Raw genomic sequence first — 24,562 nt, 5'->3', positions numbered from 1 at the left:
CTGTCTTCAAGCTCCAGCGGAATTCCTTGGTATCAGAAAGAGATGGAGAGGTCCTGCCAAGCTTTAAACGCTAGATGACGGCGCGCGTACACACACCCCTGACCCCTCCTGACCTTCCAGCTCCTCCGTGATGGCGATCAAAATTGATTCCGCATTCGTCGATTAACTACAAAAATAATAACAAGCGACACATCTTGTTAGGAGTAGAAGAGGTACAGACCGAAGCTGACAACTTCGCTTCCCGCAAGCAAATGACTGACTGGGAGAGTTTTTAGACAGGTTGGACATGTTGTGTTGGTGTGTGAGATAATAGCCCCGCCTTTGTCATCACGCGCCGGAGAGAAGACATTTCACGGCTCGCAGCGGAGTGGGCGGAGCTACGATCCGCCGACAGACATTTGTCCTTCTCGTCGCCCATTGCGCGGCTTTCAATCGTAGCCCCGCCTTCGCACGGCTAGCGGTGGGCGGGGCCAGGAGGGAAGGAGCGCCTGTCGTAGCGGAGCTCCGCACGCGCTGGTGATGGGCTTGGGTGTTAGCGCGTGATTGATTGCCTCGTGAGTACAAGGCGAGAGCCGCTATGCGCACGCGACCATTCGGGTACTCCAAGAGCCGTCTGGCATAACTAGGCACCCCCTTCTCCTTGTCCGTCAAACTACCTGTGCGCAGTTCTTCAATCCTCTTTCAAAGCACAACAGCCGCCACTTCTTCTACTAAACAGCAGTTAGCCGCTCCGCCGCCTCGGCTCTCCAACCACTACGACGACTTTTGGAGAGCCTTCGATTCAACTTCGTCTGACTCCGTCGTCGTCGTCGCTTGGTGGTTCCAGCAACTTTTGCATCGCCAACAAGGCATCGACTTTCACAAGTAGTCATCGGCGATGTTACTTCACCGTGTCTGTTTCCTGGACGGGTACTTGTGAGTTCTCGGCGCTTCAAGTGCTGCCTGACTTTACGACACGAATTTCACGATTGAGATTTTGTGTGTGCGATTTTATGAACGTTTTTCTCAGCATCACTAACTTCCTCATTTTCAACTTCGTAATTAGAAGACATCATCTTGAGTGTCCATCAGATCCTCTAATTTACACCCGTGTCTGGGCTGTGCTAACACCTGGATTACTTGACCACAACAAACCTCACACAACCGACCAAGGTACCTGTGGCTCTGATTTTTAAAACCTACCTGTGTGAAAAACCAGTGTGGACAATTTAGAACAGTGGACTGGGACTCGAACACAGACCTGCACCACGACAAAAAAATTTCGGACAACGGAAAGATTGATCAAGACAATCCGAAGGTGAGGCAGACGGCAAGTTAACCAATCAGATCGCCTCGGCGAGGTCCAGTGAAGCGGGTGTGCTGACCCTTAGTGGTACCCGAGAAGTGGACTTGCATTCGACAACGACAACGACAACCAAAGTGGCGGCGGCAGTAGACGCCAGCGCTCTGGCCTTCGGCGGACTGACCGCAATGTCCCTGAGCCCCAAGCACGCGCATTCCACCCCGTTCTCCGTCACGGACATCCTGTCGCCGCTGGAACACGAGTACAAGAAGACCATTGAAGCTGCGATTCCCCGCTGACACCCTACCGCAGCGCCGGCGGACAGCATCATCATCACCAGAGCATGAGTGCCATGGGGGGCATGGGGGGTATGTCCGTACCCGTCACCAACCCTTACTACAATGTCCCGCAACTGACCCACCACACCGCGGGATTCCCGGCTGCACAATACTGCAATGGCTCGGAACTCGGGTACGACCCCACGGGTCGCAGCTCCGCGGGATGGTACAGTTCCAACCCGGATCCCCGCTTCGCCTGTGAGTACGGTAATGCACGTTTGATTTTTTTGTTTCGTAAAAACTGCCCCAGGTGATTGCTCTTCACATCCTTTGCCTCGGCTTTTGTGGTTGTTGTTATTGTTTTTTTATGTTTTTTTGTATTTTTAGTATTTCTCCTGCTTCAGCATGGTTTTGTCAACGTACGTGTTGTAAACATAGGTCAACAGGATGTAGGTGATGGTTGGTATATTTATGAGCGGTCACAATTCATTTTACTTTTGTTTTCAAACTAAGTTCTGCCTTTATTATTGCAGTCTGTATGTAATTTCTGTGCTCACTTCTCGGCTGCTTGTTCTCGCCAGCCTAACATCTTCTGGGACTTTCAACTCATTTAAATAAACTTTCAACTTTAAAATTCGGTCGTTGATATCAGTTCCAGTTTCCCCACTAACTCTAAATAAACCGGTGTTCATTGTATTATTTTTCAGTTTTCGTGAGGTCCAATATGTGACTTTTATTTTGTTTGCAGATAATTCTTTATACTTGGGGATTGCGCAGGTTATTAATAAATTCAAGTGGTTTAGAAAAAGTCCTTGCTGTACACTTTTGTCAGGCAAGTATTAGTAGTAACATTTCTATATTTAGGTGATGGTGCAAGGTTAGATAAGATTAATTAAAATTATATCGTCATGAATAAAATAGTAAATGCTTTTAAACATTTATACCAATAATACACAACAATTCTATTCCTATAAAAATAAAATACGTATTTACTTTTCTTCTCTTAAATCTCTTACACAAAATCATGTGCATCCAGAGAGCACTCAAATCAGTCGGGTGGCTGTTCACACCCGGTTTCAGACTTTCGGGGGTTCCGACAAGCGACTTCTCCTTGAACACCTTAAGCAATTGTCTCTCCATTTCAAGTTGAACTCAGTCTCACACCCATCCATCCATCTCCTCCCACCGTTTGCATCCCTTAACAAATCTTCTCACCCCTCCCCCAAACCCCCTACTCCTCCCTTTTACCAATGCTTCGGAAAACCGCGAAATGTTCTCTTTTATCGGGGTGCTAACACAAACCGTTTCCTCGTCGATGGCGGCATTGTTGGCATTGCACGAGTCTCACAAAAAGTCCTTTTACAACAACTTCAGCGACAAACAGCGTGTCGGTGCCGGAGGCACTGCATGGGTGCTCAATACTTGTCAGAGCATGGCGATGGATTAAAGCTGAAAAACCTTTTGAAAAATGTTATTGATCCTTATTTTTCCACTTTGCTTCACGCCTCAGTGGCTAAAATAGTATTATTCTGTGTCTGCATTACCTTGGAGTGAAAGACTTTTGTGTGCGTATATCAAAGTATTATCCAAAGATGAATACATTTCTATTATAAATTATTCTATTATTCTGCAGTTCATCTAAAGAGGAAAAGATGCAACAACATTGCGAACAAAAGCCCGTTTAATCCATATCACGCACTAACCAGAGTTTAATTTAGTGAAACTAAATTTCAGCAAAGACAATTTTATTGAAGTGCAGAAAATGTTTGATTTAAAATTTTGTATTCATAACGAGGTAAGAGAATTTCTTTTATAAAATAAATACAAACTTCGCAGTTTGTTTAGAAATGTTCCTTTAAACCAAATAAAATTGTTTATTATTCTTAAGAGACTTTTGACGGACTTCAGGAAGATTAGCACGGACATTTCAGATGCTATGATCATCTGCAGTCTAGGAAAAAAATTGGGTGAGAAAAAAAAAAAAAATCCAGAACCATTTTTGGTAGCAGAGACTAAACAAGTTATGAACCTTCCTGGCTGTAATAAGAGCCCTGATGTAAGGTGTGCGTGGCCTCGATGGCCGTATCACCACATCCACCCCGACCTACCCCACCTACCTCACCCTACCCCGTATCAGCGGGCTGACTGGGTTTTTTAATTACAGTGAGCTGGAAAAGTTGTCTCAGCAAGTAGGTGGATAAACACTGCACTGGAAACAGCAGGCAGGATAATAAAACTTAGACCACGGATCAGAGTGACTAGGCAAAGATTGATTTGCCCCCGAGGTAAACAGCGGGCAGGTCGGTGAGTCTGTGCTCACCGTGACATGAGCACATCGTGACACGAGGACAGGAGAGGGCGGAAGTAAAGTTGTGACCCGGCGAGGTACACAACTAAGTTGTAACAACATGCTGATAGCTACTTACACAAGTCCTGGGTGGGTGACAAATCAACATATAATGACACTATAATTACACTACCCGACTACCCGAGACAGAAATTCCTGTTCATTAAATATTTATTTATTTATTTATTTTCATCCGTGTAACAAAAACATGAGGCTGGAGTCCAGCTGTGTAGAACGGATGCACGGGAAATATCAATATGCCAAGCTTTAATTTGTTTCGCCATTAATCAGTTCTAGTGAATACATCAGGTGTTTCTGTGTTTAAAAAAGTGTTTCATGTCAACTGTTCCAAACCACAGAGGTTGTATATCATCACTGGGTGAATTGTTTAGAAGAGACCTAAGTGTAGAGCATCTCAAATGCTGCATTGGGATCGGAATAAAGCAGAAATCATTTATCTTGAGTGTAAAGATAATTAATTATTAATTAGTAAAGCTAATTACAAGGCTACCACATATGCTTAAATTAAGAAGAAATGATGATCAGGTAAAAATTAAGTGGCGGCCCGTTTTAAAATATTGCAGAGATGACACTGAAATACGAAACACACACACCTACACACACACACCTACACACACATACAAATCAGAGTGAATTTCTATGCGTGGCTGTACTAAGTATGAAACAAAACATTTAAGCACATTTGAAAAATCAAACTCAGCTCTGTCTGTGGTGTTGCTGTTCATCACCTGTGAGCGGTTACCTACTGTTGTAACGGTGCGCGGTGCCTGATGTTGCTGGTGTGTGAACACACAGTCACCTCTTCATCTCGTGGTTTGTGCTCCATTTGCTTCATCAGCCCTTTACTGAGGTCCCAATACTTTCATAAAATTAATCATTCTCTTTCATTTCGCTTATAACTTAATAGTTTTTATTCACTTTTTAATTTCTTATTCACTAACTTTATAATCTAAGTTATATAATTTTTTTGTCCACTCAAATGTTGCATTCATGCGACGGTTTTTGTGTAAACATGTTTTGATAGGCTGTGACAGTTTGTTTGGCGATTAAAAAAAAAACACTCATTGCACGAGGGGAATAATGGAGAATAAAAGTAGTCTATCCAAAGGTAACTGCAACATCAACTGATGCATTTGAGTTTTCAAAAAACAACAAACCACCGCAGACTCGCTAAAAATGTATTTAAAACATGTTAATTATTGACAAAGCAACTTGTCATGGTGGGACAAGGAAAAGGATGAAGTGACAAAAGATCTTTTGAAGGAAGATAAGTTGCAGGCGAGTTAAAGAACTATCTTAATCAGACACATCGCCGAATGTGTGACTGTGTTCCGACATTTTCATTTGACTATCATACATGCAATTACTAAATATATTCGACAACCGTATGGGACTATGATCAGGATTTTTTTTTTTTTTTGTCTCACAATCAATTAAAAAAAAAATTCTGTATTTGATGACAGTGTGTGTCGCTTAAAGACCCTTCAAACAGGCAACTTTAATAAACAGTTTTTCTCTAGCGGCTTTGTCCCTTTCTAAACAGAGCAGCATCGGGAATCGAACTAGCAGGTGAACAGCTCCAGTTGGCAGAGGGATGGGTGGAAGTGACCCTTTTGTTTCATGCAGGGATCGAACCGTAGCGAAACTCTGCTGAAGCGTGTCGGTGACAAAAATCGAAGGAGATCCGAGTGGTGCGGTGCAGACGACAAAGGTGCACGGCGGACCTCCACGCCCCGATACCCGGGGTGGCGGTGTTGTCTCTGAGATGAAAGAAAGGCGTTAGGAGTATACTTGGCGTTGGCGAGCGCGCGCTGTAGAGGGCGTCAAGCACTCTTGGTCCGTGATAAAGTGAACAATGAGGTATTACAATCTACTTCTCCTACAAGCCCTCATTAGCCGGCGACGGCTCACCTTTGACCCTTAGGATGTGTTGATTAAATGAGTCGCGTCTATGTAGAGACAGCTGCTGCTTCTGTCCTCCTTGCTATCAACCTCTCTCCATCTTTGTCACATCTTCTCTCTCTCACGTGTAAATCTAGTGAAAGGTTAACATTCAAGTTACAACTAACCCAGTTTACGGGTTTTTCTCGTTCGTTCACTTACTCATTTTTCTTCATTATGGTTTCGAAAAAAAATTTATAGACGGATTTAAGGCGGATTATTGATATCCTAATGGTCTGGTGCTTCTTACAAATATTATCGGTAGCTCTAATCGTTTCTTATTTCCAGTTCGATGCTAAAATAAAAGTGAGTATCACACTGTATAGTATGGTTTGAGGGAAACACGATGGAAGGGAGTGTGTACCTAGGTGTGCTTGGCTGTGGTAGATAATATCTGAGTCTGTGACCAGGTGAATAGAACTCCCTAGTGTTGTAGTAAACAATGATTTTAGCGGGTTCACAGCTTAGTGTCGGGTTTTACACCTGGCCTAAGGCCGTTGCTGTGTGTCCCGGTGTTGTTTGCAATCTGAAGACTGAGATTGTGGTTGTGGAGCTGACATTGCTGTAGGTGTAGACAGCGAAACATCAGCCGCTGTCGTGCAGTACATGGTGTACGCAGGTGTACACCTCTCTCCATCATTCACTCATTCGCACATTTCTCTCTCTCTCTCTCTCTCTCACACACACACACAAGCACTCTCACCTACGCACGCATGCACACCTGACGGGCAAAACCGATTCATCATATCCACAGCTTACCTGTCGATAAAGATGGCAGATACGGTAACTCTCACCTTGCTCGCGGTTTGCTCAGCGGTGGAACAGTGAGTTTAGCGGGTTTCAGGGGCTTTTTTTTTTTTTTTTTAAGCAAATGCCTTCGTTTGGAAATATTTGTAATTTACAGGTTACTCGAGTAGCATTTGTTGGCTGTAATGAGAGATCAGATTGTCGATTGATCAGCCAGCCTGTGATAGCCTTCGAAAAGTAATTTTGTCCGATTTTCAAGATTTTTTACTTTATATACCAATTTTGTATCTATATATATTATTTTACTTTTATACAATTTTGTGTGAAATCCGAAAACATGAGATAATACCGACAGTTGTGTAAGATGAAGTCAGATTCATTTGACCTAACAAATCATCATTGGAGTGGCAATAAGCGGGTATTCAACCCAAGCGCTACCGGGGCAGACAAAACAAATCCCCGGCCCCCTTCGAGAAACTATGACAAGAATGCTTTAAACAAAATACACACACAAAATAAAACAACAACAAACACACACATATACAAAAAGAAAACCACGTGTCAGAGGGTCTTTGAAGGCAAGTCATTAATGTCACTACTTGTCGGCTTACGAGGAGGTAATCAAGTGTCTACCCCGGTGGTTACTCCACCATCTGTCAGATGCCTTTTCGTTTAACCCTCGTTTCCTTCTTACAGGGGCTGAGAACTTGCGTGTCCTGAGGCAAACTGACTGACAGGTGTAAGCGCCTGTGTCCTACGACCTATCACCCTTTTGTGACCGCAAATACTTGTGAGTCAGACCTCCCGAGTCTGATAGTCTCCGAGGATAAATATAAGACAACAGCTCCCCGCTTCCATTCTTCATCCAACATCCACTTCCACAACTTCCCTTCCATTGTTCACCTTCCGCAGAATCCAACTACCCGAAACAAAATGTCTTTGCTATGGAGACGACAGGTGACCGACAAAGGAAGACGGCGTGACACAGTCCATCACTCTTTCTTTATCCTTCTCCTCTCTTTCTCTCCATAGTTCTCCCTGCACGTTCTCGTCCTGCATGAACAGACGATTTGTAAAATCTGATTTGCGCGGATAATGATTTTCTTTCATTTCATTTACAAATCATGTTCATAGTCTCTGGTCATGTCACGACTGTCATTCTCCCACTTCAACTGTCATAACAACAAAACGTTTTGAGTCGAAACGAGGCGAGACGAGTGACGATCTCCGTCTTGTGTGGACGGTGACGAAGGTCGTAAAAGCCTGGCGACAATATTATTAAAACTATTGAGGGAGATGAAACGGGTGATGAAATTGTGACGTGTACGTGCGTGAGTGTTTCGCTCGACAACGGTCGGGTGGTTGAGTGGAGAGGGTGGAGAAGGGGAGAAGAGGGTGGGCATGCTATCCTCACACAGGTAGTAGTGTGTAGGAGTCACGTTCTACAGGTGTGTGGAGTGAGGGGGCGCTGCATGGTTCCCATCCCTTCACCCTTTGCGTCAAGGAAGAGGTACACCTATAGTTTAAAAAAAAAAATTAGTGGAGGTGTCAGCCAGGCATGACAAGGATTCCAGTGTGTCAGTAAAACACACACACACATGTATATAAGATTGAGAGGAGGAAACGAGGTTAGCTGATTGTGTGTGTGCGTGCGTGCGTGTGTATTTACACCAAGAGCCCGTATTTACGAAGCAGAGGTACACCTGTACTCTCGGGATTCTCGTTACCTCCGCTGAATACTTGCCTCCCTGGCAAGCCCTCGAGGCCCACAGCTGTGGACTGTAAGCAGGCCAGGGACCTACATTTTCCGCCGACCTCCGACAAGACCCGCAAAGACTCCGGGGGAACATTACCTCTACTTCTTTACTTACTTCTGAGCCGAGGAGCTTTAAGCCCTGAGACCCTTCAGGACATGATGCTCGGAAGGGAAGTCCGTCAGTTATCTCCCTTGGTAGTTACGGATGCTTTGTCACAGACAATCTCTATATCTATCCTCTCCCTCCCTATAGAAGGTCCATATGATGAGCAAAACGACTGCCACTTTCTAATTTTAGAGGCTAAAATATTTATCTCCGACGTAAGAAAGTTGCAACAGTTTCCCTCCTCCCTCTCTCTTTCTATCAACTATTTAAACCAGCATTTCCCATCCTCATCCTCGTCTACTAGTTAATACTTTCTGAATCAAACTCAGTGCTCAGATTATGGATTGAAATATAGATGAGTTGATGATGATTGTTGTTAGAGAATCCTTCAGTTCGATGAAATGTGTGATTCGGGGAGGTCTCTAGCATTTCGATATCTGGGAATAATAAGATGATTTTATTTAACAAAAAATACAGATGCGCACTTTTGAGAGAACCTTGGTGAAACTCTGAGAAGGCTGATTATTCATTGCAATATATTATTTCAACCATAATGAAAGCAAAAAAAAAAAAGGTGAGGAAAACTTCACTAACTTTTTATTTCCTTTTATTTATTTATTTCGTATCCTTGTTCGTTTGAAAAGCAGCCGACACATACAGACGCGCGCGCGAACACACACACAAACACACTGGGTTCCTTCCGATGTCCTCAAAGCCCTGGGGTATGTCCATAGCTTGTAACAGGGCCAAGCAAGTGTCTGTTTTCTCAGGTGATGTGAGCAAAGAAACAGAGAATTGGACACGACACTCAAGAGCCGCCCTGAAAGGCGGCGAGGTTTGCCACCTGATGAGGAGAAGAAAGAGATGAGAAAACATATTTTCCCTCTCACCTGGGAGGTAATTTACCAATCGTAGGCGACCGCGGAGGCAGGGGGGATGCCAGGGATAAAGGGGTATGGAAGCGAGAACGCCCGTATCGCAACGGGATTTACCTGTTTTCACCTGTCGAAGGTGACAATTGAAGACGAGCTGAGAAGGACTTGTAGGTGCGAATGTGACGCGCGGAACAATACAATAAGGTGACTGTGAACTCAGGTTTACTTACTCTCATCCGCCCGAAAACAAGAAGAACGTGTGGTGAAAAGAACAGACAACTTTTTTTTTTTTTTTTTTAGTATTGTATGATGGGAGTTGTAGAAATAATTTTTACGGAATTTCTTTTAAAAGTCATCTCTATCTCTCGTCTTTCTTTCTGTCTGTGTCTCTCTGAAGTCACCGAGACAGGTGACTCAAAGGTTTGCCGTCCATTTGTTGTTACCTGGATAGCCATCAGAAACTATTCAGATATTTTAAAAAAATCATGTATTATAAATAACTGTTCAGGAATAAACCTTGATTGTTATTTCCATTTGAGAACTGCTGTACAATGTGTAAGTCCCACGTAAAGAGTGTCTTGCTCATGGTTTGTGAGTACCTGGTGGTCAAGCAAGGGGTAGGGTGTACCTTATCTCAACCTCGAGGTTTCACCTCAAGAAGCGAGATATCTTGCCTTTGACTCCGTCTCCCTGACTGTCACGATAACATTTATCATCGTCCTTCTGTCTTATTGTGTCACCGTCCCTGGGCATTGTCACACTGCTGCTCCATTTTGCTGGCTTCACACTTTCCCAGTATAAAATACTAGGAGATTTTATTTAAATTTTGTACGAAATAGTTCACGGTTAACGATTCCTACCTGTAACAAAATATTACCTACACAAGTTACCCTGTTCTCTCGCAGTTCTCAAGGCTTGGTTGATATTTATGGTGTAGTTTTAACCCAGGTGTGCTCTGTTTCTGTTTCGCCCTGCTTTGTGTTTTTGTTTTGTTAGCGTTGCTGTAAATGTTTCATGATATTTCCCTTTACAGCAGCTACATGTGTTGCGTGAGATTGATTGAAGTGCTAACTGTATGTCACCTTGTTTACCTTGCACGCACAGCCCTCCAGTTCTCTCTCCATTCACCAAAAACTCCATTTTTTCCACAAGTTACAAAACTTCACGGGTTTCAAAGACATTCCTGAGCTATTGGCACTTCAACATTTACTATTCCGCTCGCCTGTTTGAAAAAAAAAATCGCACACTGGTTTGATTTACACCGACTGCTCCCCCTCCTCAGTCCTCCCCATCCCAGGGACCTCAGTGAATTTTATTGTACATTCTCCTCATGTAGCTATGTAGTGATCCAAAGGACAGTTTTGTATTTATTAAAAGTATTGTATTTCACTTCTTTCCTTGGACACGTGGCGAAAATAAACGCAGAATTTAAAAAAATAAAATGTCTCGACATCTCGTAGATACAGCCTGTCAGTTATCTCTCCTTTCCTGACTCCTTCCTGGGAAGGATCGAAGAGAAAGAGGAGGGGAAGGGAGAAATGCGTACAACAATTAATTAATTAATTCTCTCTTATTCCTCTTGAGTTGTAGGCACTGGTTATTGTTTGATTGTTTCTACAATCTACATGCTTTTAATTTTTTCTAGAGTATCTCTGTAAAATTATTGTTTACATCGATATTTTATTTTATCGTCTACTAAGAAACTGAAGGAGGGTAGCCTGTACAATACAATGATACAAGTAGCTGTACTCTCACCCACCCGAACCCGCAGTCACGTGGTACGGCTGTTACAGTGCACCAGAATTGTGCTTTATTTTATTTATTATTTATATTTATTTATTTATTGTTATTGCTCCTTTTTCGATTGATAGTGCCTAGAATGACAACATGTAGGCAATCTTGCATTATAAGGGAAATTCGGTTTCCTGGCAACGGGTCCCTGCCTCCACCAAGGCGGCGTTCACAAGGAAATGTTCAGTTGGAAAAAATATGACAATACAAGGAAAACATGTTTGAATCATGTCGTTTAACGATAAGTGTGCAGAGCACAGCGAGGATGAGACAATAATAACGACAAATAAAATAGGAATTTTAAAAACTATTTTCCCGGTCATCATTTGCATTTCCATTTTTTCCCCAGATTTTTCCATTTGATGATAAACATCTCCAACGCGTGTCTATTTTCTGGCTGAGATTTTACTCAGAAGCCATTGTAGAGATTAAATTTACTTTTAGTTTTTCATCATCGCTCTATGTCTCTCTCCTTTTTCAACCTTTCTTACATACCCGATACATTTGTTTTGAAATTTGTTTTTATTTTATGTTTGTGTGGGGGAAGTGGGGGATTGAGGGATACAGGAGAGTTGGAAGGTGGTATCCAAGCAAGTCTGTGATCAAAGCCAAGCTGGTTCAAACAATAGCTACCCTGGGCAACCCAGGTAGTCGGTCTTTATGATTTCTTTCTAATTATTGTTTTAGCCAGATTCCAAAAATAGGGTTTTAGTTTCCTCGCAGTCCATCTTTGTCTCTTAAGGCTACGCCGTCCGAGCTCGGACAAAAGAGTGCCATCAATTATTCAAAACTCACAGCCGTACACCTAAGAACCTCGCGAACAAGTCTTTAGCTTTGTGAGAAGGAAAGACAGAAGGGAGGGAAGAGTACGCGGCTCCTGTGCAAAATCAATGTCGCCTTTTTTGTCACGTGGCGATGGATCGCGAAGAACACGAGTCGACCAAGTCACACAAGAAATTAAAACAATAAACCGTGACAAAACAATACAGCTTTACAAAACAATACACCTTTACAACAGACTCGCCAACCTGCTCACAAGCTTGCTCGCCATGGTCTTCACTCTTCGCTCAAGCCGCGCCTCGCTTGTCTTTGAACATTTGTCTTCCGGATCGCTCTTCAAAGTCAGCCTCGGCTTCCATGTACAGTTCATCCTTTTCTCCTCCCTTCATCCATCGCCTCTGTTCTCTGTGGGTTGGTTTCCCTCTCTAGACACCTCTTCATCTTATAATAACGACTTTGTTTTGTTTAATTTTGTTTTAGGTAGGATTTGTTTGCTTTGGTTTTTGTTTGTTTGTTTTTGTTTTAGGCAGGGTTTTAGCTTTGCTTGTTTGTTTTGTTGGTTTGTTTGTTGTTAGTTTGTTTTTGTTTTAGGCAGGGATTTTTGTTTGTTTGTTTGTTTGTTTGTTTGTTTTTATGTTTATTTGTTGATTTGTTTTTGTTTTTGGTTTTGTTTGTTTGTTTTTTTGTTTTTTTGTTTTTATGTTTATTTGTTGATTTGTTCTTGGTTTTGTTTGTTTGTTTGTTTTTTTGTAATCGTTAGACTAAGTAGAAGATCGAAAAAGCAGGTGGAATCACTGGACTGAAAACTGGGTTGTCTTTCCCTTACCTCACCTACCCGACTCAAAAACAAAAGAAAACAAAAACCGACGCTTCTTGAGATTGGCGTTTTATGTCCGAGATTGGAGAATATTGGAGAGAATGAAAAAAAAAAAGAAAAAGAAAATGGAAAAAAGAATAAAAATGAAATCGTGATGTTGTAGTTATGGATAGTGAAGACTAACTGGCCAGGAAGGAGTTGAGAGTTGGAGCTGTAGTTTCCTCTTGCCTGCAAGTGCTGCACACACTGACACACAGGTGAGGAGAGAGAGAAGATGGCAGCAGAGTTCTGTGCAATGAAAACTTCAAACACTGAGGTCGGAGGTGCGCCGGGGGGCAGCTGTCGTCGTTCGCTAACGCACTGATCGCTAATGACTGGTCGTTACCAGCCAACTAGACGCCTGTCCCGGAGCTGGATTGATGTCAGCATCACCAGCACCAGCACCAGCACCAGCCTCGTTTTGGCAGCATGCACGGTGCTCATCAGTCTGGGCTTATAGCGGCACTGACAGGACCTGGCAGAGACTATTCTCAGGCGCTGCCCATCACACCACAGACAGCTTTCCTTTCAAAACTTCTTTGTCGGTTCCTTCGCTGTCACGTGTTTACCGTTTCCACCTTTGTTGGCGTAATTTTGTTCTTTAAATTCTATTAAAATCAGAGTCCAGGTTTTAAAAAATGTAGTTGCCGCTTTCCATGATGCCGTAAAGAGATAAATATTATTTGACATGATGCACGCGGGTTATCAAATATTTTGGGTATGTGTTATCTGGCACTTGTATATATAGACAGGTGAGAGAGAGAGAGAGAGAGAGAGAGTAAACACGTGACATGACAGTTCATAATGACAGTTTTGCGCAATTGCACACACTTCTGCGTGGGATCAAAAAGTTTGCCAATCGAAGAGAAACTGATCGTTAGCTATGTGTTCCTTGTCTCCCAGCCTTCAAAAAGGTCAGACGATTAACCAAAGAAAATGTACGAAAACAAAATACACCCGGACAGAGTATTTCACCTCATTTCTAATATTAGGAAAGGACGCAAAAAAGGACTTCATTCACCACGCATCATGCTAATAATTAAAATCTGGATGAGCTGAGGTTTATTTGATTAGAAATGTTTTGAAAATAAGTTTCGATTGAATTAACAAGTATACAGTCCTGTGGGTGAATCAGTGACCAAGCAGAGAAACAGTTTCCGGCGGGTGATGTGAGAACCACGAGAACTCTTGTCTCCATTTTTCTCACCTGCGTGATTGATGGCAGCGCCGCTGGCAAAGGTGCGTTCCTCGTGAGGGACTGTGTCACTCGGTGCGTCTTACAATCAATTATGGCGATAGCATACCTGGTGGAGAGGATCCCAGCCAGGTGAGCGTGCTCAGCCCCGAATCCGCATTTCTGGATGCGACGATCTGCACATGAGGCTGGTGATTCTCTTAGTATCCTTTATCCTGTATCCTGACTTTCATGGGGCTTGAAGCTCGAAACTCGCAGGGACCCTGGCGGTAAAATATGAATGTATGCGGAGTCTTGTTATCTTTCTCTTATTGTAAACTTTACAATACACCTTTATCCTCTGTGTTTAGAAAGTAGCCCATTGTTTTTGAGGATACGACTCAATATGTATGCATTATTATTTCATGCCCTTTCGTCGGTCAGGGTGTTACTAACATTTGCATTGTACATGTCCAGCAACCCTTCCTGGACGTATTCAGAATTCAAGATTTATCCCTTATCTTTAGGTCGCATACACTTTCCCAGCTCCCCAGGGATCTGATACCATGCCATCAGAAGATTACCATTTAAATTCCGTTTAGATTATTTAAAGTCGATGTTCCACTCGATCGCGAAAACATAATCGACATAGAAATGGGGACAACCCACGGGAGGGGCGAGGAACTAGTCGGGGAGCAAAGAGAGGAAATCCCTTTAAATGTTATTATAAAGACCTCCAGGCCTTGACCTGCATCACCTGAAGTAAAGTGTGGGTAGAGGTGATTACCAAACACCTTTCAAAATTAATAAAGTGCCTAATATTATCGCCCTGTTATTGTGTAAGTTTGTAAGCAAAGTGCCGAGCCTGTTAAGAACTTGTGATGGAAACACAAGACTCAGGCCTTTTCAGTCGCCACCCGAGGGTAACGCGTGGCACCCGTGACACTTAAGGACACTTGCGTCCTGTAATGATGTGACGAGTCTCCACCCGGAGTCTACCACCTGCTGGGGTTGTATCCACTTGGGATTGGCCAAGTACTTCGGGTGGATTTGGAGGATGATCGCTATCGACGAAGACGAAGGGACTTTGCGAAAGCGAGACAGGGGTCGTCACCATACCTCGCGATTGTTATCGCTTCTTTTAGTCAAACTGTCTCACCTCTCTAAACACCACCTACCCGTCTTCCTGTCAAGGCGCTGGGATCTTTCTCTCCTAGTAAAGTTCCACACATCTCAGGTAGATGATTCTCAACTGCAGCGCACTGTCTTAAGTAGGGATCATCGTCGTCGTCGTCGTCGTCATCATCTACACACTCTCTCTCTCTCTCTCCTCGTCAATAAGATACGGGTGATTCTTCCCACACACTTACCGATCTGTGCTGCAGTGCGCCTGTGGAAACAGAAACCAATTACCTTCATCGATGAGCCGGAAGCGAAGGGTTTCACTTCAGGTGTAAAGAAAGGAAGAAGCGAGGCGCAGCAGGAAGTAGGGGGGAAAGGGAGGGATGCTAGTCTTCTCGTGACGCAAAGCAAGGATCCAGACGCTTCTCTCTGTGAGTGAACTTTGCTCACTTTCGATTGGTCCCCATTAGACGGGTGCTTATTTGTCGCCAATCGATTGGGTGTTGTCTTGCGGTGCCACCCGCTCCACAGACACACACCGCAGTTCGATGCTCCGATCTTTGTCGCAGTTTTTCTCACACACCCCTGGGAGGAAAGTCAGCCGAGCAGGCCACTAACAAGGACAATTTCTTCAGATGAATCTCCTCGCCGCAAGGCATTATGGGAGGCGAGGGAATCACAACTACAGACGGCGAAGTGGTTTTAGTGAACAGTGTGCCAGGGACAAGCAGAAGTGAACTAAAATCCTGCTGTGGGTGTTTGTTTGGTTGTTTGTTTGTTGGTTGTTTGTTTGTTTTGTTTTGTTTTGTTTGCTGTTTTGTTTGTTTTTGTTTGTTTTGTTTGTTTGTTTTTTGTTTGTTTTGTTTATTTTTAACCCCGTGCTGTGGGTGCAGGTTAAAGGGCAAACAAATAACGATCAAAGAAATGTTAGGTACTTCGTAACAGTTCTTCGACTATGAGATAAAAGACAGGCTGTGGTTGAACTTTAACCTCTAATACCCCAATAAAGATTAAAAGTTTGAATATTCACTATAAAAGACGCAAAATACAAAGTTCTTGGAGGGTAGGATGCCTTTTCCGTCACCAGATGGATTCATAACATTGTCAACCCTCGTGATAAATCGTTGTTAAGTGTGTCTGGTTGTAACAATATGAAAACCGGTGCTAATCACAGAAGTAGAAGATAAAGAAAGATTGACACAACATTTGCTGGTTTAAGGAAAGTCTCTCCCTTTCCAGAAAAGTTTTGCAGGCGTCATGCCTGACTGGAGCCCCGCCCTCTGTGGCATTGACCCCGTCACCCATGAAACCAAGCGACAGGCAAATATCGCAAATGAAATATCACTCAGCAAAAATAATAAACATTGGTTTGAAGACATGCACAAAAAGGCGATATACCAGTGTCGGGTATCAAATATTCGACACCAAACTTGTCTTCACTAGAGCTTGTCGGCCCGGACACCTTTCATGTGGCTTCGTTTTCGCGAGCAGTCCTTTCATGCATGAACATGCTCGGCAGGAAAGGGAGGGAGTGGGGGGACAGGAAGATGGGGGGATAGGTGGAAAGAAGAGAACAGAGATGGAAGAGACGACAGAGGGAGGGGAGGGTTAGGGTGGAGGCGGGTGGGTGGACGAACAAAGCAGACAACAATGCTGTTGGGACGCGGGAGGATAGATGAAAGGCGTTTAGTATACGACTGTTTGCACAGCACCTACCCCACAGTCGGCAGGTGTGCCTTGCCGATGATTTAACAGTTCTGCTCCGTGTCTTTGCTCTTTGCGGTTCCGACACCTGAGGCGCAGACTCGCGCGTCAACTGTTTGCTTGTTGTCCTCTCTTTGTTGTCTTGTGGGCGCAGAGCTCGTGCTCTAATTAGATGTGCGCGTGACAAATATACTCACAACAAGAACGCCTGACTGTGCACGTGCCTAACCTCTCTTAAAAAATAAACAAACTTAAAAAATTGTTGCAGTTAGGGCGTATACTGCTGTACTCAGTTGCTATGTATGCATACACAAGCCTCCAACACTCAGTACAAGTAGGGTGGGCATACCCTGTACAGTCACACAGAGGCTGTTGTCTTCAAACTCTTGCATTTTGAGGCGATGACAAGGTTTTACAGGAATAATTCTAACAGAACTACACGTGTACTGACACACCTGCCTCATACAAAGACACAGTAAGCAAAGAATTTGAAGTTCAAGAAGAAAAGTGTCATAAACTATTTTTAATGTGTAAATCGGGTAGGCACCCGTATGATCCACCCGCCCTCGTGTTACCTACAGGGTAGTGGGCATGTGAAGCACGCGCATCCTGACGCCACAGCAGCACGTGACCCAAGTCGTGTCGCGCACTTGACCCTCCCAGCATATTGAACACCACTCAGCCTGTGGTGACAACGGTACCGTTCGTCAAGAGCGTTTGCTCTCATCTCGTCCATCAATACCTCGCGCTCTTGTTCGATGGAAACCCGCCAAAGAAAGCCTCGGCTTTGTTGAGTTTCTAGGTAAAGGCAAAGTGTTGACCGCCATATTTATTTATTATATTTCCACTTGGAGTGGGAAACAAATGCAGGTTGGAGGACTCGACACAATGGAGCACGTGCATGCTTGTTCACGAGTGTCAATAGACCTACCCGAATGTACTCCGGGTATCAGGCTGCGCGTGCATGATCCAGGTAAAACCTATTCTGCTTCTTGTATCCAGGTGTAATCCACTGACTGCCAACCCCAGTGGTATGGGAAGTCTTCAGCTCTAATGTTACTCGAAATCGAGATGCTAAATTCTTTGTCTGGCTGAAGGGTAGGATGAAGACGAGAAAGGAGAAATATATAAAGATGAGGCTCAGTATATTGAGATTAAAAGAAAGGTGGAGAAATTACAGTGAGTGATATTTTCTGCGAACCCCAGACAATGACCACCTCTCTCTCACTCAGATACTTTATGAAACACTATCAACCACAATCATACCAAGAAAAAAATTATTTCTGAAGAAAAGAATGCTGAACGCTGATTTCAAAACCCTAATGCTTCTTTTCCCGAATATATATTGTCAAACACATGACTACAGCAATTAAAAAGAATATGTCAAATTTCCTCAGTGATATATCCAAGGTGTTCACAGGCTGTAACTGTCGCCCCACAACACGGAGCGTGACAGAATTACGATTGGACAGAAAGCTCTGTCGACCAAAGACCAACTTTCTTGTTTTCACACGGCAGCACGAACCACGGACTCCCCCAGGTAGCTCTGAATATGGAAAGTGTGTGTTCAGCTTCGTAAACAGTGATTAGCCCATCGGATCGGTTTGGGCCGGGGCAGCCGCTGGACCAAAGTTTTTCGAACAAATGTTTGCCCTCGTGTCAAGTTCACGCCGCATCGATCGCTTTGAAAATAATTAGGGTTTGTGATTAATAATCCAGGATGAAAGATGTCTGATCGCCCGCACCACGAGACATGGCGGAGTTTGTGCGCGAGGAAACGATTCGCCCTCCAGAGACAAATAAATGTTTTCTGTGATAAGAGTAGGAGCTTCATGTCTTGTTGACATTAATGAGTGTTGGATACAGATCATGTTTACTATTGTGTTGGTGGGGATGTCATACTTATTGTTGTCCACCTGGTCCATCCGTCTTTCCTGGATGTTATCCACTAGATACTAAAGGCAAGCTCACTTTCATGTTGCATGTTGCTGTTGTCAAACTGTTACATAATCTACATGTTGTCTGCATGTCTGGTTTTGTTTCCCAAGAATCATCCCCATCCGGTATACACTGTTATGTACTCAAGTATATTTTTATAACATGAATAACTGAGGCCATCTTTCAAAGCTCGAGGAACACACTAACGCCATTGACAAACCGTCAAACTGTCCTCTCCTATGTCACGTGACATGTTAGAACTGAGGCTTGAGATGCTTTAGACTGTCTAAGATGTTCCTAGATGTACCCCAGACATTCTGAGATGTCGTCTGTGATGTTGTAGACCATCCGATGAGATGTTGTAGACGAATGGAGCGACCTGACCGTGGACATGGCTGTTCACTGTTTTATTGGTGGTTCTGAATGTGTGTTGTGCCCCGCTTGTGTACTTGCAGTTTCCCGCCTGTCCATGAACCCAAGCTCTTGTGCAATGTCCTCGATGTCCATGGGGTCTATGTCTTCAGGGATGAACCCGGCGCTGGGGATGCTGGAGCAGCACAAGGGCGCCGCCATGCAGTTCCCGTTGGCCCAGCGGAGGAAGCGGCGAGTTCTGTTTTCACAGGCACAGGTGAGAGACATGCACACCTTGTGACAATTAATCGGGTGTCGATAAGAGTCCCATTATTTTGGAGGTACGGATATCATCTATTTGTCTAGCAACAGATTAAGTTAGAAATGTACAGATTACATTCAATATTTACATAAAAATCCGGTCCACAAACATAATTAAATAATACTCTATTCTTGCTTCCCTTCCTGCGTAACCAAGTGTAAATTTTTGTGTTTTGTGTGTGCGTGCGTGTGCACTTGCTTCAGCGCTTACAAGTCGGGCAGTTGTATCTTATTCGCTCAAGTGTCGTTCTATTTTCAGGTGTACGAACTCGAGAGAAGGTTTAAACAGCAGAAATATCTGTCTGCACCTGAGCGAGAGCACCTGGCCTCCATGATCAACCTGACACCAACCCAAGTGAAAATCTGGTTCCAGAACCACCGCTACAAGAACAAGCGAATGCAAAAAGACAAAGAGAAGTTGGAAGCCGGCCGAGAGTCCTCGGGATCTCAGTCGGGAGGATCGGGAAGTCAGAGTTCCGGCGGTGGTGGGGGATCCGGAGGGTCCTCTCAGAAACAAGGCAACGGGGGAGGCGGGAACAACCCTTCGCCTCGCAGAGTGGCCGTCCCTGTCTTGGTCAAGGATGGCAAGCCCACCAGCAATGGGGAGGGCCCTACCGTTGGTGGAGGGCAGACCTCAGCACCACAGGCCCACTCCTCCTCTTCGTCCTCGTCGTCTCATTCTTCCGCCTCCGCCCTGCACATGGGAGGGTCGGTGCCCTCTCCCGTGGCCCAGGTCTCGTCCCTCCACTCTTGCGCGGTGCCGTCCAGCAAACTGTCTCAAGGGGGATCCCTTAGCTCGCCCACACTGCCTGAACTGTCCGCCAGCGCCATGGGAGGTCATCACCATGGCAGCGGACAAGGGATGGGCTACTACGCTTCAGCTGCAGCGGTGGGCGGAGGTTCACTGACCAACTCCCCGTATCTCATCAACGGCCGGACATGGTGAGATGGGCAGCAGGTAGGACGTGAGAGCGAGAAGTGAACGAGTTGCATGAGGGACAAACTGTCTTCTGGATGCTCAGGCCCTTCGTTGACGAACTTCCGGTTGCACGGCAGACACAGCGCTTAACTTTCTTCGTGCGGACGGGCACAGGATTCTACCTCCGGCTCCAAGGAATCATGACCACACTCTTTGACTTTTCACAGCCTGGAAGTCTTGTATATACACACTCATGAATGTTGCAAGGTTGAGACTTGCAGACCTTAGGAACAAATGAACTGAAGCAGGTGCAAGCAGGTGTGGTAACGGACAAACCGCTAAGCTAGTTACCTGGAGTTTGAGCATTTCCACCAAGTTAACATTTGACACGGTTCAGTTCATCAGCGCTGGTCTAGGGAAGAATTCGAGGAACGCCAGCAGTTGTACCAAGAACAGAGAAGTTTTAAACTGGACAGATATGTCCAAAATATTTTCAACTTACCAACAGCCTAATAGTCTAACTGCCTAACCAGAAAGATGGAGAGTGAAAGACGATGAACGCTCTGCTTTTCAGATAAAGCTGAGGTCATGTGACCAGCACGGGACTTCCTGACCAGGTTAGGGACACTCTCCCCTTTGTCTCTGCTACCTGGCGAACCACCTTGATTGAACCCTCTTTCTCAGGATGCATGCCTGACTTGAATCGTCGATGGGAATTCAGAGGTCCCGCCGGACAGTCAGTCGATGTTGCTCCAGTCTGTGACTCCCAACAAGAATGTTAGGACCACAGCCTGGTAATAGCCGCAGTAGAGAGATGTTACTGCTGCTGCTACTAACATATATTTTCCGTTGGAAAACGAAAACTTTCAGCAGTCTCTTCAGAACGACTCATTTTTCACTCGTTTGACAAGAATTGTCAGAGGTCTCGACTATATCTGCTTCATCTGGTGAAGACATCGCAGTGTTCTTGAAGTCAATGTGCCATACTGGTGTCACCACCTACTGACCTGTACAAAGTGGTAGTTACAACCAGGCTGTAAGGAAAAAAGGTAATGGAGCATCACAATAATTCATAATTATTTTGAACTACACCTAGGCCTGTTATCCCGTTCCCCAAGAAGAAAAGGTTCTACAATGTATCCCCCTTAGTGACGAGCTCTCCATGTAACAAAAAAGAAACCAGAACTGTATTCAAAAAATGAAGACACTGTGACCGGCCCCTCTCTTACTTGCTATTCGCTGATCTGTGTCAGAGAATTATTCAACATTCACCCACATGGTGAAATATTCAGCAAGGTGAGAAGGGTCAGCGACTAGTTCAAGAAGTAACCAACAGGGAGGCATCACGGTTACCTGTCCGCTCGTTAGTTCTTTGATGTCTAAAAAAGCTTTGTCTTTTTTCTCCAAGGCTTTGTAGCTTCCTGTATGATTACAGAAACCAAAATCTGAAGACTTTGAAGAACTCACTGGTTTTAGTTTTCTATCACACATGCCACGTCTTCAACATCCACCAATGTCAGGTGAGGACAGACTAGGAATTATTTCCTGCGAGTTTCTCTGGACCCAGAAACTGCATTCAGAAAAAAAACTACATCGCTCTTAAATTAGAAATCTCGCATGAAAAAAAATGAAGCATGTGTAGCAGACGAACCAGCATATACAGCTGTCTTTTTTTCAAATATCTGACAATTTTTAATCTTGTGCAACTGAATTCAGACTTTTCTTCTTTTATCTTTTAGTGTAAAAGGTGTAAATACGAGATATTTGTTTACTGTACTGTACAGCAAGAGTACACTGCATTCATGAGGTCAGTGTAGACAAGACTGAACATTTTGCATGTGTGCATGAACATTGTCCAAACTGACTTTGGAATAGTATCCAGAACTATTTCCTGCATCGTCTGTGTTTATCCGCGAGTGTTGTGTCTGTTCAGGACTACTGTGTGCATCCACTATAACTGATTACCGCAAAACTTACATCATGTCTCCTAAATTATCTACTGATACATCATGATCTTTTTGTTTGTAGATAAATACTTCTGTTCTGCATCTGCTTCTTTGTTTATGTGGCACTAAACAATGTACCCTAGCATTTATTTTTAATCAACACTTTCATTGTGTGGGACCTTAACTTGGGTGGAGTGAGACTTCCTCAGGCAAGGGGTTAACTGAGGTCAGTGACTGACCTTTGGTATTTTATTTACTGCGAAGATCATTTCTTCAAAATAATGTCTTCTTTTGCGGATTATCTAATAGATTAACAGAAAATATTTTGTAAACAAATTTGAGTAAACAAATTTTTATTCGCGACAAGGGGCTATTGTGTTTGTCATTCTTTCTACAAGAACTTCCTCGCTTAGAGTGAACACGACTCACTCCTTCCCCATCTAGAGACAAAGAAAAAGGGAGAAATACTGCTGGCTATCTCTGACAGGGCTTGGCAGTAGGAATTTAATTTTAAGCCTTCATCAATATAGGACTTACTCGATAAATGATTTTCTGAAAATCATTTATTTATGTTTATCCGTTAATTTATTTATTTATTAGCAAGGACGAACATAAATTAAATAGCTTTGAATGTCGATTTGCTCAATGATTTTATAAATACAATATGCGTAAACATTTTAAAAAAGATATTTGTGATCTATGCGTATGAAATACGAAAACTATAAAAGATCAAAGGTCAAGACAAAGGCCATGTACACGATTTTTCTGTCGATTTTATTTATCTATTTTATTATTGTCTCTTCTGCCATGTTTTTGATAGCGAAATGTCTTGTCGTTCGCCTCTTTCTTTCTTGACCAAAAACGCTCAAGCAAACTACTTTCCACTCCTGAATAATTACAATGCATACAGCAAACTATTTAACTAAAATATTTCCCAAAAGAAAACTCCTTCCACAAACATTTCTTATCTCATTGCCATATACTCTCGTTGATGACAAACGAAGTGAAATATGTCGAGGTAAATGGTGTAAAAGACAAGCCTGAATCTCTAGCTAAAACTTTTGTTTTTTCCTCAAACGAGTTCGCAGTCATTTAATTAATTAATCCACCTAACAATTGCTCTTGAAAAATAAAGCCAGCGTTAGACAGAAAATGCGAGAAAAGGAACTAACTGATCATAAACACTCGCCGAACAACAAACGAAATAAGTAAAAAATTTTTTTCCTTTTTTACACCAATTACAGAGAAAAATTAATATGCTCAATTAATTTTTAATTGACCATTTTTTTAGAAACACTAAATCCTCAATGTATTTATCAGCATATCATAGACGCAACTTCACTTTAATAAAAATAATTATTATTATTATTTTGAAAAAAAATTAGTTACCCTCCCGTTTAAAATGCCAAATATAAGTTTAATATATCGAAATGCATCGCTCTAATGGTAAATATCGTGGACAAAAGAAGACAGCATAAACAATATCAGGTAAAAATCAAATCTCATTTTTTGGAATTATTGTCCTTGAGTGGTTCTTGCACATCATAACAGATTTCCCCAACTGGCTCCTGTTTGTTAGAGGCTTGGTTTACTAATGCTTCACCCACCACAAGAAAGTCAACTTGTTCCCAGCACCTGAAAAAATCACTGGTCTGCCTCTTTCCTGTGTTTTTTAAAAGTGAGTATAGGTATACTTGTTTCTGTTGTATTTTTTGTTAAAGATTTACCATCACTAACATTAGTTTACATGATTAGAATCAGGATCCGCCAGGGATAGAAGACAGGACTTTCTCGAACACAAATCGGTTCTGATTTTCCCGAAATAAAAAATTAAAAATAAAAGTTAAAAATGGATAGAAGGAGAGGAGAACTATTGGCGGAGAGCTCGAGGTCTGGAAGACACACAGCTCTTGGCTGGGTCAAAACACGCCGACATCGAAGCAAGTGCCAGTCAATTAGTGCCAGGAAAATCAATCAATCCTTCGGTTTGTCTCCAGCAGCATCCACTCGTCTACAAAGCCACACCTTGTCTGATCACGTGACATGACATCATCCTAGCTTTTTTTTTTTTTTTTTTTTGGAAGGCGGGAGGGAACGGTTATGCAGAGAAGAAGTAACTTATCGTCACTGCTCAGAAATTCTATTGATTATTGATCTTGATTCGGAAAGAAACCTTTCTACAAATAGTTAATTGGATTTTGTTAAAGGTTCGGTGTCTTGTCATTGTGTCAACTCGCCCTTCAGACATGTTCTTGGCTGTTCCTTTCTCTGTGAATCATTTTCCGTATTATCAAGTGCATTCCTGTG

At 43.3% G+C, this 24,562-nt stretch overlaps 1 protein-coding gene across 1 annotated transcript; it reads left to right on the top strand.

Moving 5' to 3' along the window:
* Positions 1–370: 370 nt before the first annotated feature.
* LOC112570760 (homeobox protein Nkx-2.1-like) lies at positions 371–24,562 on the top strand. The gene is given in 4 exon segments (XM_025249362.1): positions 371–1,576; positions 1,579–1,818; positions 19,174–19,346; positions 19,650–24,562. Coding segments are annotated over 4 exon segments (1,206 nt in total). The 5' UTR covers positions 371–1,470; the 3' UTR covers positions 20,337–24,562.

This window comes from Pomacea canaliculata, linkage group LG8, assembly GCF_003073045.1.
Source record: "Pomacea canaliculata isolate SZHN2017 linkage group LG8, ASM307304v1, whole genome shotgun sequence".
Lineage (NCBI taxonomy): Eukaryota > Metazoa > Mollusca > Gastropoda > Architaenioglossa > Ampullariidae > Pomacea > Pomacea canaliculata.
The sequence above is the reverse complement of the archived record's forward strand: the minus strand, read 5'-3'. Positions and strand labels throughout refer to the sequence as shown.